Raw genomic sequence first — 17542 nt, forward strand, 5'->3', positions numbered from 1 at the left:
AAAGATGGTATAGACCCTTTTTAACCAGTCTGCATCTGGGCGCCCTGTGTGTACCTTATGAAATACCAAGTAAGTGATACAAGTGAGTGTGAAGTGATTTGAGGGGAAGAATAAAAGGAATACATATTGGTTTAGAAGTTGTTCGTTTTAGGAAAGTCATGAAATAAATGGAATTTTTAAAACAAAGAGGTAGTATTGAATGGGTGAATCCTGTGGTGAGACATGTTAACTTTTGTGTGAAAAATAGGTAGGAGAAAATTAAGAGGGGGAAAGATTTGGTTATCTACCATGAATACTATTGATCTGTGCAACTTGGAAATGGTTTTTAAAAATGAGACCCAGGTTTGCAGGAGCGTCTTTCTAGACATGACCCTTCCAGGGAACATGCTTCCTTTTTGACTTGCTTTTATGAGGTCTGATCAGTCAACAGATGTCTATTGAGTGTACAAGTGCCAGGCTCTTGCCCGGTCAAGATAGAGAGGTGAATAAGATAGTCCCAGTACTGTTCTCCTGGAGCTTCTGACTTCGAAGAGAGACATTCAACTGATAATGAGCCAGATAATTAATTATAAGAGTAAAAAGTGTGAGATGGAGCAGGCAGCAGGAACTGTGTCTGCCATGGAATCATATTTAATTCTTGTGTGCAAAAGCTATTAAAACATAAATGAAGTGACCTTTCTAAACAAACCTTTGAAATACATGTGGCTATTTGCAACTAATTAAAATTAGAAATTCATTCCTTTGATTGTGCTGATCACATTTTAAGTACTCGGTCGCCACATGTGGCTAGTGGCTACCAGGTTGGACAGCACAGAATAGTACATTTCCCTCTTTGCAGAAAGGTCATTACATAGTGATGTTCTAGACTTTAAATGGATGGTAACCGTTAGCCACTGAGCCTTTGGATATCAAATGTTAGGGCTAATGTGTGTAGATGAGTGACAGGCCATGGCTCGTCCCAAAGATCTCTAGAGCAGAGTCTCACTTTTCTGATTTTCTTAGTACAGACATTCTCTGGTCGTCTTCCCCCATAGTTCTTTTCTCCTTCTTAATCTTGACTTTTCCCGCTGTTCACATTCTCATTCACACCTCCCTAGTGCTGCTTCCATTTACCCAGTTTTACTTTAAAAACAGTTTTACTTTTAGGCTGCATTAAAAGCAAATAAACCCACAGTGGCTCTTAAAAATGACAAAAAGATATCTGAAAAACAGAACAAAAACATACTCCAAACTAAACTATGGTATTTCTTATATTCTCCAAAGTGTGTTTCCCCTTAGATCAGTAGGAGACACTCTGGGGCATTAAAGGACCATTTCTGTACTCATTGGTCTTGCTAAGAGCCTGCCTGAAGATGGGCGTGAATTGCAGTAATCAACTCTTCTTAACCAACTTGCCACTATTTTTTTCCCCCAGAATAAAAAACAAATGCTGTGGTGGTGATTGTCTCTCATTTTTGGATTGAGAAATGAGTAGGTTATAATGGAGCTGTTGGTGGCTTCATCAGTTTATATGGGGTGACTCTTTTCAAAGCAAATACCTCATACATATGAGTTTGGGCTACACCGTCTCCCTGTCTGACTTGCTTGCCATCACACTTTTCTCATATACAGTTATTATAATACATAGTTCTTAATCTAGATATTATTGAGTCTATCACAATGGTACATCCAGATTGTGTTTCTCTGGATTCTGTCTCTGTGACTACTTTTCCTATCATTTTTTTTTTAAACAAACATTTATTTCTATAGGTAACACATAAATATACTTTGCTTGTTAAGAATAATTCTGGTTAAGGCTGAGGTTCCCTTAGTGATGCTCCTGTTTGTATTATAATACATGATCCTTCACTTCTCATTTTCTTATAAAATGCATGGAAGTATAAAATTTTTCCTCTTCAAAGGACACCAGGAATTTAAGCTCTTTCCTCTGAACGCTTTCCTATGTAGGTCTAGCCCCCAGAGTGGACTCTGCTTCATATATTTGTCTCCTGCAAGCTTTACTGCTTCCAAATTGGTTCAGGCATGGCTCTTTCCCTTCACTTCAATTTATTGGGAGTACCTTCATCAGCAAAGAATTCAGTGCCCAATCCAAAACCTGTTTGCTTATGTAAGAAACAGTGGAAAAGGCAGCTCCCCTTCAATGTCATGGAAGCTGATGGGAGGCAGTGACTGGGGAACTTGTGTCCTCGTGGTGCACCCACTGGGAGCCAGGGAAAAGGAAAACTTTCCTCTCTTGCGTCATCTGGTCTTCCAGCTGTTGCTCTCCAGTGTTTGATCCAGGAATCGTGTCCAACATGGAATTGTGAAAGGCAGGACACAGATGGTTGGTTCCGATAGCATTACTTCAGGCACAGCCTTTGCTTGAAGTTAGTAGCCCTGTTCAAAAGGCGGTGACTCACTAAGGAGGCAGTTTCCTTACTGTGCTAGCGAAGTAACATAACCATCGCTTACAGGGAGAGCATGAACCATGTGTCTGGGCCATGTCAGATTTGAGCAGCAAGCACATAAATGCCTACCAGTACGGGACCTGAGAAGTGGGACTGTCTCCTGTTGCCAGCTGGTGATGGATGGCTGAGAACAGCTTCTCACTCACCCGTCCTCCTTCCAAGTCCTAGGACACTGAAACAACCCGCCTTTACTGCTGGTGCTCCAGGTGCCCCAGAGGGCGAATGGGGGCAGTTGTTCTTCTCAAGAACAGGGGCTTCAGAATCGCTATAGGAAGGGATTTAGGGTGGTACACCATGGAAAGACTGGGGTGGGGGGCTTGGGAGTGCCAAGAAATTTAAAGCTGCATTTGCAAAATAAACACAGTTTTTACTCATGAAAGTGAAAGTGTTAGTTGCTCAGTCATGTCTGACTCTTTGTGACCCGGTGGACTGTAGTCCACCAGGCTCCTCTGTTCATGGAATTCTCCAGGCAAGAATAGTGCAGTGGGTTGCCATTGCCTTTTCCGTAGTATCTTCTTGACCCAGGGCTCAAACTCAGGTCTTCTGCTTTACAGGTGGATTCTTTACCTTCTGAGCCACCAGGGAAGCCCCTTAGTTTTTACTCATATCACATGCTTATTTAGGGTGGTTTGGTAAGTGAAATGAAAGTTGGTCAGTCGTGTCCGACTCTTTGTGACCCCCATGGGCTATACAGTCCATGGAATTCTCCAGGCCACTCCAGGAGTGGGTAGCTGTTCCCTTCTCCAGGGGATCTTCCCAACTCAGGGATCGAACCCAGGTCTCCATTGCAGGCGGATTCTTTACCACTGAGCCTCCAGGGAAGCCCGAGGCCTCTGTAGAACAGGTGAAAAAAGAAGACCAAAAGCTGCCTCTTTCTGAGAGATTCCTGGTCCTGGAATTCCAGGTCTCCTCCATCTTTCAGTTCCCCAATGAGCCCTGCCTTCTGGCTCTAAGACAGTGATGCCCTCTTGTTTTCCCAGCTATGATTTGAAAGCTGGTTTGAGCTTGGTTTCTTTGGTGGCTGAGTGTAAAGAACCCGCCTGCCAATGCAGGAGATGCAGATTTGATCCCTGGGTCGGAAGATCCCCTGGAGAAAGAAATGGCAACCCATTCCAGTATTCTTGCCTGGAAAACCCCACGGACAGAGGAGCCTGGTGGGCTACAGTCCACAGGGTTGCAAAGGAGTTGAAGTGACTAAACAATAACAACAATAAGCTTAGTTTACTACAGTCAGGTGAATGGGCAAATGTACTGGTTCTTATTTTCTGGGCTGTGATAGGAAACATTCTTAGTTTCTGTGTTAGTGAGATAGGGCACTTATCACAAGGCCAGTACTATTTCTCTTGTATTTTTTTGCAAGTCATGTGTATATGTGTGTTAGTTGCTCAGTCGTGTCTAACTCTTTGCGACCCCATGGATTTTAGCTCACCAGACTCCCCTGTCCGTGGAATTCTCCAGCCCAGAATACTGGAGAGGTTTACCATTCCTTTCTCCAGGGAAGCTTCCCAACCCCAGGATCGAACCCAGGTCTCCCACATGTGGGCAGATTCTTTACCATCTGAGCGCAGTTCTTCAGAAATTGCCAAAACCTTAACATGCTGTCATAATCAATTCCATGGTCAATTCCATCTCTAGATATACCGATCTTTTGTATTCTGTGTTCAGTCTGTTCCCTTAATTTTTAAAAGCAACAGAAGCAGAAGTGTGCTTTTAAGGGTCAAATCTAAGAAAGGTCTGGCCTTTTTCCACCCCCTTCTGTCTTGCCTTTCCAGACCTTGTTGGTAGTACATACATGAAAGCTGGTCCCCAGCTTTTGTGTTTTAACCATTTCACTTTTCCAACTGCAAGACAGTATATACTGTATTTGTCAATGTAATGAGAAGACATTGCACTCTTAGCATAAACACTTCTCTGGCTAGCAGGCCTGTCTGCCCTCTTTTTTTCTTTGGTCTTTGTAGGGTTTGTGTCAATGTAGGTGGTGATGCTTGCTCAAATATTATGGGATAGACATAGTTAATAATGGCACCCAAGGATGTGTCTTTTATTTCTTCCATTTGTGGATATTCGATCTATCCAATAGCACTCCACATATACGTATATTCTGAATTCCCTGCTTACGCTCTGCTGTAGGTAGAGGGGATTGGAAAAGTGAAGGCTTTCAGCAGAGTAGGAACTTAATAAGTATCCCCAGGTTTATTTTTAACAACAACAAAGATAGTGATTCGGTGGCTACAGGTAATTAGTAGGTTTTTGTTGTTAATATTCTGATATTGTTTTTGTTCTATTACAATGAAACTGAATTTGCCTTTTCTTTGAATTAAGAATTTTTTTCTTTTTGGAAAGAATTTCTGTAGTGATGAGGAGAAAATGTCATCTTTCATTCTTGGATAGGAGGAGGGATAAAATTTTTGTTTAACAGGTAGATTAGTACAAATTCCAAAGGAGAAATAATTAAAAATCACTTTCAATCAAGTGCAGGAATTTTTAGTGGTTGGTTTGAGGGGAATGTACTCTCAATATTTGAGAAGATACTTAGAAATTTTTGTTTCTGTTGCATGGATATGAGTCTGGTTAATAATGGGTTAGAACTCACTCAATAAAATAAGTACCATTAGTTCATACTGATCCAAATAAATAAATGAATAAACAAATACATGAGGGATAAGGCACAACCTTTCCTTATAATAGAATTCTAATTTACAAATGCAGAATGAATGATAGAAATAAAAAATCATTATTAAACAAGTGCCACAATAATAATTATTATAGGCAATAATTTTTTTTTTAAAGTCTTACAGAATTTGTTAAAATATTGCTTCTGTTTTATGTTCTGGGTTTTTGGCTGTGAGGCATGTGGAATCTTAGCTTCCTAACCAGGGTTTGAAGCTGCACCCCCCACATTGGAAGGGCCAAGTCCTAACCACCGGACCACAGGGAAGTCCCTAGGCAAGAATTATTGATAAATACAGAAATTAGTAGGAAAACCTATGATGAGAAATGGGATATTTGTAGACTCAAAATATCTCCCTGCAAAATACTTGCTGGTTACAAAAGGTATAGAAATCTGACAGATACCACCTTGCTGTGCCATGCTAAGTTGTGTTCAACTCTCTGTGACTCTATGGACTGTAGCCCGCCAGGCTCCTCTGTCCCTGGAATTCTTCAGGCAAGAATCCTGGAGTGGGTTACCATTTCCTACTCCAGGTATCGCAACCCAGGGAATGAACCTGGGTCTCCTGCATTACAGGCAGTTTCTTTGCAGTCTGAGCCACCTTCACCAAATTAAAAAGTTAATATTGACAGTAACAAGACAGGTTGTCCTCATGTATCTCCTGATGGCCCAACATCACTTCTGTGATATTCTTGCTAAAAATGCCCAACCTCAGCGTAATCATGAGAGAGAATCAGATAAACCCATGCTGGAGAATATTGTACAAAATAAGTGGCCTGAACCCTTCAAACATGTCAAGGTCATGAAAGTCAGAAAGATACCAAGAAACCGCCATAGATTGGAGAAGGTTAAGAAGACATGGCAACTAAATGCTAGGTGGTGTCCCGAATTGGATCTTGGACTGAAAAAAAAAAAAAAGACATTACTGGGACAGTTTGTGAAGTTTTAATGTGGCCCTCAGATTATTTTATATCAGTGTAAATTTCATTATTTTAATAACTATCTGTGGTTATGTAACTAAGGTGCTCCTGTTAGGAGAAATTGAGGGAAATGACATTTAGGAACTCTATACAAGTTTTTGCAACTTTTTGTAAGTCTAAAGTTATTTCAAAATAAAAAGGTTAAAAAGAAATGTCCTCTTATGTCTTTGAATGATTTGGAATTGCTTTGTTCACAGGAAGAGGATAATTGAATACACAACACACCTCATTATAATCTGTTCCATTATTCTCTAGGATTTCCGTTTTGCAATCAATTTTAGTGTCCCTGTGATTTCTTTCTTTTTTTAAGCAGTAGTTCCTTAACCTGTAGCCTGATTGAACCTTCAGTAATCATCCTAAACATTTATTTCAATTTTACAATTGTAAAAGACCTTGCCCAGTGGTGACTTAGCTTCAGATCGCAATGGAACTGGGAATTTAATACTCTGAGTCATCTTCTGTTTTTTTTAAACTAAAGTTTATACATTCAAAGTTCAGTAAGTCAGAAAGAGAAAAGCAAATACTGTATATTAATGCATATATGTGGAGTCTAGAAAAGTGATATAGATGGTCTTGTTTGCAAGGCGGAAATAGAGACAGATGTAGAGAACAAACATATGGGTACCGTGGGGGAACAGGAGGTGAGATGAACTGGGAGACTGACATAAATTCTCTGTTGATATTATGCATAAAATAGATAACTAATGGAAACCTACTGTATAGCACAGTGAACTCTCCTCACTTCTCCATGGTGATCTAAATGGGAAGGAGATCCAAAAAGGGATATATGTAAATGTATAGCTGATTCACTTTGCTGGACAGCAGAAGCTAACACGACATTGTAAAGCAAATATACTCTGATAAAAACTAACTTAAAAAAGAAAAACAGAAAATGTCAAAGTATATAAACACATTTCAGAAAATTAGCTCTCATCTGTGAAATCTTACAGACCATAAGTTCAAGGAATAGATCTTTTTTAAAACCTATGTGTACATATTACCTCCTGAGTAATTTAAGTTCCTTGAAGGCAGCTTCTGTATCTCCTTTTGTATCCCAAGCTCCCAGCCAACACTTTACCCATAATAGACTCTCAATGAGTATATGGGGCAGATATAAGTCCAGGAGGGAGGCGCTGGAGAAGAGAGTGGTGTGTTCTGTGTTAATTTGATTCCAAAAGGATAAAACAGAGTGAGAAGTGATGGAACTAACTCTTTGTGATCACAGATTTCAACAGAAAAATTGATTTACTGTGTTAAGGCCTAATTCCATACAAACTTTTGATCTAGAAAATAATAAAACAAATAAAAAGTAGAGGAAGAGACAAAAAAAGCTAGACACCTCTAGCTAAGACTTCCCTCTTAGCAGTAATGTGTGCTCAGATGAAATTTATCTTTCTAATATAAAATTAAATTTCCATCGCTACCATTGTTGACTTTTTTACTGCATTAATTTGTCATTTTTCTCATTAGAATTTCATCTCTGTCTGAAACATTATCTCATCTCTTGTTTGCTTTGTCTCCCATCAACTCTGTTGGGCTTAGCTGTTGTATAAATTGCTTGTTATTGATCAGAATTTTTAGGGGTTGATTTTCAGGGGTTTGAAGGTCTTCATCAGTTCAGAATCTGTTTTAGGTGGTGGCGGGGCTTCCCTGGTGGCTTGGTTGGTAAAGAATAGCCTGCAATGTGGGAGACCTGAGTTTGATCCCTGGGCTGGGAGGATCTCCTGGAGAAGGGAACCCTACCCACTCCAGAATTCTGGCCTGGAGAATTCCAAGGACTGTATAATCCATGGGGTCACAAAGAGTCGGACACGACTGAGCGACTTTCACTTTCACAGGCGGAGTACAAGACTGTCATATACAATCAAAGACCTTAAGTGGGTTCTGGAGGTGGGTGGTTGTTAAAAATAGGTTTCTAAAATATCACTAAGGTCTCTTGGGTCCAGATGACATCATCCCCCAAGTACCCTTGGCCACCACATTAATGTACGATTAGATTATTTGTCCTCTACCTGCAGTGAATTAGTGACTAAGTCAAGAATTTTACTGATTTCTTAATGTCTCTCTTCACAAGCCTGTACCTTCTGTTTCTAAAACTGCATTTTATTTGAGACTCCTTTGTCTTTCAGGGAAGACGTCCAGATGGTATTATAGCAGATGAAACAATACTGACTTTCAGTATGATAAAAGCCTAACTGTATTTTTAAAAAATTAGGGTAAAACCAATATCACATAAAATTAACCATAATCAAGCTAATGAGCTTTTATTTACAGTGACAGATTGAAAATGCAATGTCGTCCCCCTCCCCACTGGAGAAAAATGTTATAATTAAGTTTATGTTTTACCCGATTTTAGTTGGTGCATAGAAGGCTGAACTTGCCTATTTTGTTGTTCTTCATACTTTTTAGCTAACTTAGCTTGATTCCTTTACAGAATAAACAGATTTTTTTTGTGAGGAGGAGAATTAGATTTTCATTACCTTTTAAAATGTTTTATGGTTGTTAGATACCATGTTAGATACCTTATTTTTAAACTCAGGTTTTCTCAAAGCAAACTGCCATTAGTTGCAAGAGCTTTTATCTAGATAGATTTTATAGCAAGTATGTCATGTTTTACAGTTGCAATTTCCAAGGCTAAGGCTATGTGCTTTATCAACTTGATGAATGTCTGAAAACCTAAAGTCCTTTGATTTTTCTCAGTTGTAAGTCTTTTAAGCAATGTCAGTATATTTATATGTTGACGTCAGTGGAATTATTTTTAGAATGCCAGTTTAAGAGCAGTTTGCTTTTCTTGCATCTGCCTTTGAAATGCAATTTAAAATGATTAATCTGAAATATCATTTAGTTAGATATGAATCACTGTTGTTTATTAGTGCCATCTGAAATGGAAATGGGCGCTTAGCCACAAGAAATATCTTTAGGCACTTCTTCTCTGCCAGGGCATGGATGACAATGAATGATCACTGGAGGCCCGTGAAGTGATGTTTGTCAAAAGAAATGGTGTTTCTATTGCTTAGAAAGTACTGTTCCCTAGCTGATGAATGAAGTTATGTTATTCCTGAGGTAGTATCTGCCTGATCTTAGTTTTTCAAAGTTTTAAAGCTAGAACTATAATCTTTTTTTCTTTTTTGATAGAAACCCCAACTACTTCCTGCACTCGAATCATCAGGCTTTATTTAAGGAATGGTGCTCAGTAGGTTAAGATGAAAATCTTTTAAAAATGTCTTAAGTGAAGAGAAAAAAGGAGCATTGTTTCTGTATGTGCACAGATAATTTGCAAAGTCCGAATATTTGGTCTTGTTTGTTGTTTTTTAGTCCCTAAGTTGTGTCCGACTCTTTTGCCACTCCATGGACTGTAGCCCACCAGGCTCATTGGTCCCTGGGAATTCTCAGGCAAGAATACTGGAGTGGGTTGCCAATTCCCACTAGTCTCGATTCTGATGAAAGAATGGAAGATGGTCACTGAGTTCTGTCACTGATGCCTTGAGCAGGGAACCCTAACCATGGCTGAGGATTGGGGATGATTTGGGAACTGCTGCTTCTGTTAACTGCATGAACAGTATAAGGAAAAAGAAACTTGCGGACAGCTGGTATAGAGAAGATATTGTAAACCAGATAAGAAAAAGGAATCGTAAAAAGACTGGTAACTTGGGGCTCTGTGATGAAAGTAAGGAAAGAAGTGAAATCTCATCTTTTGAATATCTCTGGTTTCAGATTGCCTGTTTGGTACCTGTGGATCAGTTTCAGCTTTATCAGCGGTTAAAATTTGAGCGAGGTACGTACATGCTCCTCTTTTCATCCTGACGGTGGATGTGGTTTACATGTGTCCTCTTTACACTAACCTGTGTGTAAGATTAAGGCAGCTGTGAGCTGTCAGCAAAGCCACAAGGGTACTCAGAAAAAGGCAAACTGAATTGCAACATAAAATTTTAACTTTCTCAACCACAGCCAGAAAAAAATGCAGACTAGCAGGAAATGGAACTTGCCTTATGTTGGTTGTTGTGTATTTTTAATTGGGCTTATGTGAGAGAAGTTCTGCAAAAGTTAAATAGTTTCATGATAACAGTATGACAAGTAGAAGTGGAGTGGAAGTCACTCAGTCGTGTCCGACTCTTTGCATCCCTATGGTCTTTACAGCCCGTGGAATTCTCCAGGCCAGAACACTGGAGTGAGTAGCCTTTTCCTTCTCCAGAGGATCTTCCCAACTCAGGGACTGAACCCAGGTCTCCTGCATTGCAGGCGAATTCTTTACCAACTGAGCCACAAGGGAAGCCCATGACAAATAGAAAGTGACCCTCAAAATGAGTATTACCACCACTTTCCCTGCTTTCGAAGATCACTTCAGAAACATTAATCCACCCAGACATTTTCACTGCTCATTGTGATATTCACTGTCCTGATTGTACTTGGACTCATAGCCAGTGACTGAGTACATCATTCTAATGCTATTTGCAATTGCGTGCTAAGTGGCTTCAGTCGTGTCAGACTCTTGGCGACCCTATAGACCATAGCTGCCAGGCTACTCGGTCTATGGCGATTCTCCAGGCAAGGATACTGCAGTGGGTGGCCATGCCCTCCTCCAGGGGATCTTCCCGACCCGGGGACTGAGCCCATGTCTCTTATTGTCCCTGCATTGGCAGGCAGGTTCTTTACCACTAGCGCCACCTGAGGAGCCCTGCTATTTACAATGTATTGGACTAATTTTCTTTCTGATCTTAGACTTGGGGTAATTTATGTAGCTTTTCTATTTGTATTGCTTTTTTTTGTTGTTTTTTTGGTGTGTGTTTCCACATCTGAGAAGTGGGAGAAGACTGTTTGCCCTGGCACTCACAAGACTTGTGTAAATCTCGTCAGGTATATAACATAAACTCTATCATGAACATCCGGTTTTCCTGATTGCTAGCTTTTGAATCTGAATTAATAAAGTCCAGAGGTAAGAGAGTAAGGAAAGAAGTGAACTTTTTTTTTTAATGTGCCAGTAAATTTGGTAAACACAATTTATCTCGTTTAATTTTTGCAATTACCCTGACAGGTAATTGTTATATGAAAACAGAAAGAGAACCATGTGGAGCATGGGGGAGTATTTGCAGGAGAATCACAGGATGGCATTCACTGCCTTTGACCAATGTGGTTCAGTCTCATAGGCTTATTTTTTTTTCAGCAAGCCAAAAGCAGATTCATCTTTCATGGATAGATCATTTAACTAAATGTATAAGACTGGTATATTAAGGTGAAATTTATTAAAAAATTCTTGGACTACATTGCTTTGAATTGCACTTTTGCCCTCTTCCATGTGCTTATGCTCTGTCCTGTCTGACTCTCTGTGACCCCATGGACTGTAGCCCACCAGGCTCCTCTGTCCATGGGATTTCCCAGGCAAGAATACTGGAGTGGGTTGCCCCATTTTCTCCTCCACGGGATCTTCCTAACCCAGGGATCGAACCTGCGTCTTCTGCATTGACAGGTTGATTCTTTACCACTGAGCCAGTAAAGAACATAATTTATGAGGCAACAGAGTGGGGAGTGTTTTGAGTTCAAGTAAGACTAGTCCATCATAAAAACTTACATACTAAAGCGAAATGTTGTCCCCTATTTCCCAGAGGCAATAACAAGGGACAGTTTTATAGGATATTTGCTAATCTAATTGATATAAAAACTTTGCAGTCTCAAAACAACTTAAAGGAAGAGGCAAATAGGATGTTGTGGAACATGCTGTCAGAACCAGCAGAATCAGACAAACTTTAGGTTTAATGGATGAAGACATAGGGCTGATACACTGTCTATACTCTCTTCTGTGGATTCTGAGCTAACCAGAGGAATTAATGATGGCGTAGTTTATATATTGGCCCTCCCTAATCAATCCACGTGGGCTGGTTAGGTTGAGCCTCACATGCTGATGAATGGTGTCATCACATGCTGATGTAGCATTGTAGCTGTGATGCTACATTGTAGCATTGTAGCTGATGTAGCTGTGATGCATTGTAGTATCACATGCTGATGAATGGTGTCAAGCATCTGCCCTGACATTCTCTCACTTTATCCCAATATCCTCCACTATATAAATACATTACTGCTGGAATAAAGGTATTCATCCTGTGGATGGATGTGGCTGGTAACCAGTGCCATGATTGGAGGGCTCTTACCTAGAGAAAGTCTAAGGAGGTAGGTTGGATTTTCAGACTTCTTGAATGGTGAGACCTGTCAATCTCACCAGTCCCATTCAGTAACCAGGGCTCAGCCTGTCTGTAGGGTTCCCTTGTTCCCGATGCCCCTCTCCTCCTCCATGACCATCACCCCCCGCCCCGCCCCATCTGTCAATTGCAGGCCTTATTCCTCATTGTTTACAAACATTTTATTAGATAAAATGTCTTTTTTGTGATTCATTAGACAAATTCCAATAGTACCAGGCATTAAAGCTTTCTGTAAGTCGGTTCTCATGGATGAATATAAATTTTTAGTGCATCCTAAAAATAGTGGGAATGCTGGCTCTACCCCTTACTATACGGTATAACCTAATTTCTGTACCTCAGTTTTTTTCGTCTGTAAAATGGGGGTATTAATAGTACCTATACCATGGGTTTGAGATGAGCGTTAAGTGAATTAAGAAAGTTGGAGAGATTGAGACTTGCCCAGGATCATACAGGTGTGTCTCAGCTTCCTCCTCTATAAAATTTTTTGAGTTGGATAATTTCTTAAAAATTCTATTTTTTGGCTGTGTGGCATGTGGGCTCTTAATTCCTGGACCAGGGATCAAACCCATGCCCCCTGCATTGGAAGCATGGAACCTGAACCACTGGACTACTAGAGAAGTCCATATACTTTTTACTGGAGTTAAAACCATCATTAAATTTACCATCTCACCCATTTTAGGTGTGAAATTCAGTGTCATTAAGAATTTTTACAATGTTGTACAGCTATCACCACTATCTACTTGCAAGACTTTGATCATCCCAGGCAGAAACGCTGTAACAACTGAACAGTAACTTCCTTCCCCACTTCTCCCAGCCCCTGATAACGTCTAATCTACTTTCTTTTATGTGAATTTGCCCTTTCTAGATATTTTATGTAAGTGGAATCACACGATATTTTCTTTTGTGTCTGGCTTATCTCCATCCACGTTGTAGCATGTATCAGAACTTCATATCTTTCTATGGCTGAATAATATTCCATTGTGTATACATACATACCACTTTTTGTGTATCTCTTCATCTGTTGATGGACACTTGGGTTGTTTCTCCTTTTTGTCTATTGTGAATCATGCTGCATGAACATTGGAGCACAAATACTTGTTCAAGACTCTGCTTTCCATTCTTGTGGGTATATAGCTAGCAGTGGAATTGCCAAGTCATAGGGCAAGTCAGGAACTGCCAAACTATAAAACTCTGTAATTTAATTAGACATTTATACTATTTTAAGGGTTTCCCTTGTGGCTCAGCTGGTAAAGAATCTACCTGCAATGTGGGAGACCTGGGTTCAATCCCTGGGTTGGGAAGATCCCCTGGAGAAGGGTAAGGCTACCCAGTCCAGTATTCTGGCCTGGACAGTCCATGGGGTTGCAAAGAGTCAGATACAACTGAGCGACTTTCATTTCACTATTTTAAAGTATGGAAGTATTTTAAATTTGGAAGTATGTTAAATCTGGTGCCATTGTTTCAGCTCCCTCATTTGATAAAAAAGGAGACTGAGACCAGGGAGCATTTTGATCTTAGGTGATTTTGGAAGGCAATTTGTAATCATGTAATTCTTCCTTAGCATCCATTATAAATAATTATTTTTAGAGAAAACATTCCATGTAAGAATAAGTTTGTTAATGCATGCTACTAACATATAATGTCCTTTACTTGACTGGGATAATCTTTATCTGAATGGTATACCTCTTTTTTACATAATAAGCTTCATATTCACCTCAAACTCAACACTTATCAGCTAGGTGACTTTGAGGTCTATGTCAAGAAAATATTTTATGTGGAACTGTTTAAGAGGGGATCTTGAAATGTATTAAATTCTAATATTATGAATAGGTTAAATTAACTAATGGAAAGTAAAACTCATTGGCTGGACTCTGAGACAGAATTGGAGAGATTGTTTGTACTCTGAAAAAAATGTAGAATCAGGTTAGTGGCATCTCTGTATCTTAGTAAGAAAAATCATCATCTGTTTTGTCCAATTCTTATTAACTGCCAATGTGAAGAACTGACTCATTGGAAAAGACCCTGATGCTGGAGAAGATTGAAGGCAGGAGAGGGGGACAACAGAGGATGAGATGGTTGGATGGCATCACTGACTGGATGGACATGAGTTTGAGCAAGTTCTGGGAGTTGGTGATGGACAGGGAAGCCTGACGCGCTGCATTCCATGGGATCTCAAAAAGTTGGACATGACTGAGCAACTGAACTAACTGACCAAGTTCTTTTTTTAGTTTTAACTTGTCATCCAGTGTTTTAATTTTCTTTTACCTTATGTTACACATCTGATTAGCTTCTCTTTTGTGTCTTTGTTTTCATGTGCGTCTTTGAGGGGAAAATCTTTTGAATAGGAACGGTCCCTCGTCATCACTGTTTCCACAAAGCAGAGAAACGTCACTTGGCATTGATGAATTATTCTGTGGATCCACTTTCCATCCATCTGTAATTTTTCCATTGGCTACTTCTATGTTTGTGGGTTTTCTTTTCTGTGTCTGTCTTCCAATATTAACAAAGGAAAGGGAATACTAAGCTTGGCATGTGTTAGTGATTATTGCTTTACTTTCTACTGGTTCTCAAAGCACATGTGTGATTAAACTAGAATTTTGTTTGTCTCTTGTTTCCATAACTTACTTTTTCAAGTTAGTTTTTTGTTTTTGAAAGCTGGGTTAAGATTATCCATCTCTAGGCCTTAAGCATTTTTTTTTCTTTTAATTTTTGTCACCCATTTTACTTACTGTAATTGCTAGTTGCTTCAATCCCTTGATTGGAGAAGGAAATGGCAACCCACTCCAGTATTCTTGCCTGGAAAGTCCCATGAACTGAGGATCCTGGTAGGCTACAGTCCATGGGGTCGCAAAGAGTTGGACACGACTGAGCGACTTTAGTTCCTTGGTAGATGAATGTGTCTGTTCTTGATATTTGCATTATCATAGACTGGTTACAGGGGGTTTCCCTGTTGGCTCAGTGGTGAAGAACCTGCCTGCCAATACAGGAAACATGGGTTCCATCCCTGGGTCGGGAAGTTCCCCTGGAGAAGTAATTGGCAACCCATTCCAGCATTCTTGCCTGGGAAATCCCATGGACAGAGGAGCCTGGCAGGATACACAGTCCATGGGGTCCCAAAGAGTCAGACGTGACTTAACTTAGCCACTGAACAACAACAGAGAGTGGTTACAAACTCATACAAATGGTTTAAGTGCCGTTGTTGTTCTCCGTCTTAAAAAAGTGAATACAATAGGAATTTATTTTCCTATTATCATCTGTTAATCCTACTGCATTCACTCATGTATTCAATGTGTGCTTATTTATGTACTGAGCATCTGTTATGTGCCGGGTACAACTCTAGATGTGCTTTCAAGCTCTGGTTCCATCTTTCTTTGAAAGTTCTTTTGTTCTCAGCTTTTCCCTCAAGCCTCCTTTCATTTTTGAGCCTTAACCTTTATGAGATGGCTCTTCGAATTTTATCTCACTCTTGTGTTTGTCCTTGGTAAAATGTTTCTACTCCATCTTTTCTAATTATTGAGGTCTCTTCTCACCAGAGCGCCCTGCATAGCTATTTGGTTTCTTTTAGCATTTTTGGTTGAAGACTGGGTGATACTGAATGACTTAATCATCAGTTCTGTTTTATTTTTTAACACCTCCCATCTCTCATTAGTCACCTTCCTTTTCATAGTTTCTGATCACAAGCTCATTCTTATCATCTCTCTGTGTGTTTTCTTTCTAAGTCTGATTTCCTGGTGTTTCATGGTAAATGTATGACTAAGTCTTGGGTTTCCTTCCCAAACCATCTTATGCTTTCACATGGTAACCCTTTCTCCTCAGCTTCACCCTCCCGTTCTTTTTTGTTGATCAGTTTTAAACGTAAAACAGTCTCTAGATGTTTTCAGCTCTCCCCTGAAAAGCTGAAGTGTCTGTAAGAAATGATATTTATGAGTAGGTTGGGTGAACTTTCTAAAGGGACCGGAATAAGAGGCACAGTGTTCATTAGTATTTGCCTCGTCCTATCTGTCTGTCCATTTCCACATCTATAAGATGAAGATAATAATAGAATGATTGTCTCAGGGCTGCTGCAGGGAATACATGAGTTAACACTGTGTATGTCACAGTGTGCTTTCAATATATTATTGCTGTCTTTATTGTTATTCTTCATTACTGTTACTGCCACCTCCAAATCTTGTCCCCAGTTTTTTCTGAACTAAACTAAGAAAGCATCTTCCAGAATCCAGATCATACCTTGGATTGAATACACAATTATATCACTGTGTTTTCATCTTAATTCAAATCTTTTTCAGTGTGTTTCCACCCTTATTTGTCCTAGTTTCTATAGCATTGTATAGAAGCTTGATAATCAAGGCAAATTCCTTACCCCACCTATCATAGCAGTTTCCTTCACACAAGTATATTCTTACTGAAAGCATGAATTCACCTCCAAGGAGATCATGACTTGCTGAGATGGAGCATTTGAGGTTGTTGCTTCAAAGATAAAAGTCATGGAGGGATTAAAATCTATTTAACAGCATGAGTTTGTTTGTATATAAATAATTACATTCTTGGAGTAAAAAAGGCCTGATCCTACCATATACTCACTAACCATGTGTTATGCAAACTTCTAATTTCTGTTGGTCTTAACTTAACAGCTTTAGACTAGATAACCTCAAAAGTTGTTTCCAAGTTTGAAATTCTGTTGTTCTCATCAGCCGTCTTGAGAGCAGCTCTTCTGCTGTTGGCCACCTCTGTTTGGGTATATTTACTGTGGCAGATGTTAATTCCAATCAGTTTAGTTTAATTGCATTTTAACTATCTGCAGACCTTTGTTCTTTGAGATAGCAGAAAGCAAATTAATTTTGGCATAATTAAAAATGCAGTGGGTCATAAAAGTTAAAACAGTTTGATTTATCTCAGCTCATAATTAAATTAGCTTGAGTGCATATTGTTTCCCACAATAATAAAATTTCATACCATGTCTTTTTTGGAACAGCCTCACGGTAGTAGAAGACGGCAGAAAAACCACTCGTGTCAGCTGAGAGGGTATATAACCAAATAAAAAGCAAGCTTCACATATCTAGTTCTAGGTGGGAAATCCAAGGGTCTGAAATTTAGTTTCTGAAAACTGAAAACAATTACTGGGCTCAGACGTTGTCTTTAGGTTTCATGGCAGTTTTATTTTCTTGGAATGTTTTTATGTCCTAATAATTGTCAGAGTACACAAGTACAAAATAGTTTTAAATAGCATTTCCTGCCTTGTGTAATTTACATGAA

General features: G+C 39.5%; 1 protein-coding gene across 3 annotated transcripts in view; it reads left to right on the plus strand.

Moving 5' to 3' along the window:
- Positions 1-17542, plus strand: part of RNF144B (ring finger protein 144B) — a 138683-nt gene that overhangs the window by 106320 nt on the left and 14821 nt on the right. For all 3 annotated transcript variants that reach the window (XM_070456198.1, XM_070456199.1, XM_070456197.1), the window contains one exon: positions 9813-9873. In XM_070456198.1, the coding sequence (XP_070312299.1) occupies positions 9813-9873 (61 nt within the window). The remainder of the gene's footprint in view (positions 1-9812; positions 9874-17542) is intronic.

The sequence above is a fragment of the Odocoileus virginianus genome, chromosome 27 (assembly GCF_023699985.2).
Source record: "Odocoileus virginianus isolate 20LAN1187 ecotype Illinois chromosome 27, Ovbor_1.2, whole genome shotgun sequence".
Taxonomy (NCBI): Eukaryota; Metazoa; Chordata; class Mammalia; order Artiodactyla; family Cervidae; genus Odocoileus; species Odocoileus virginianus.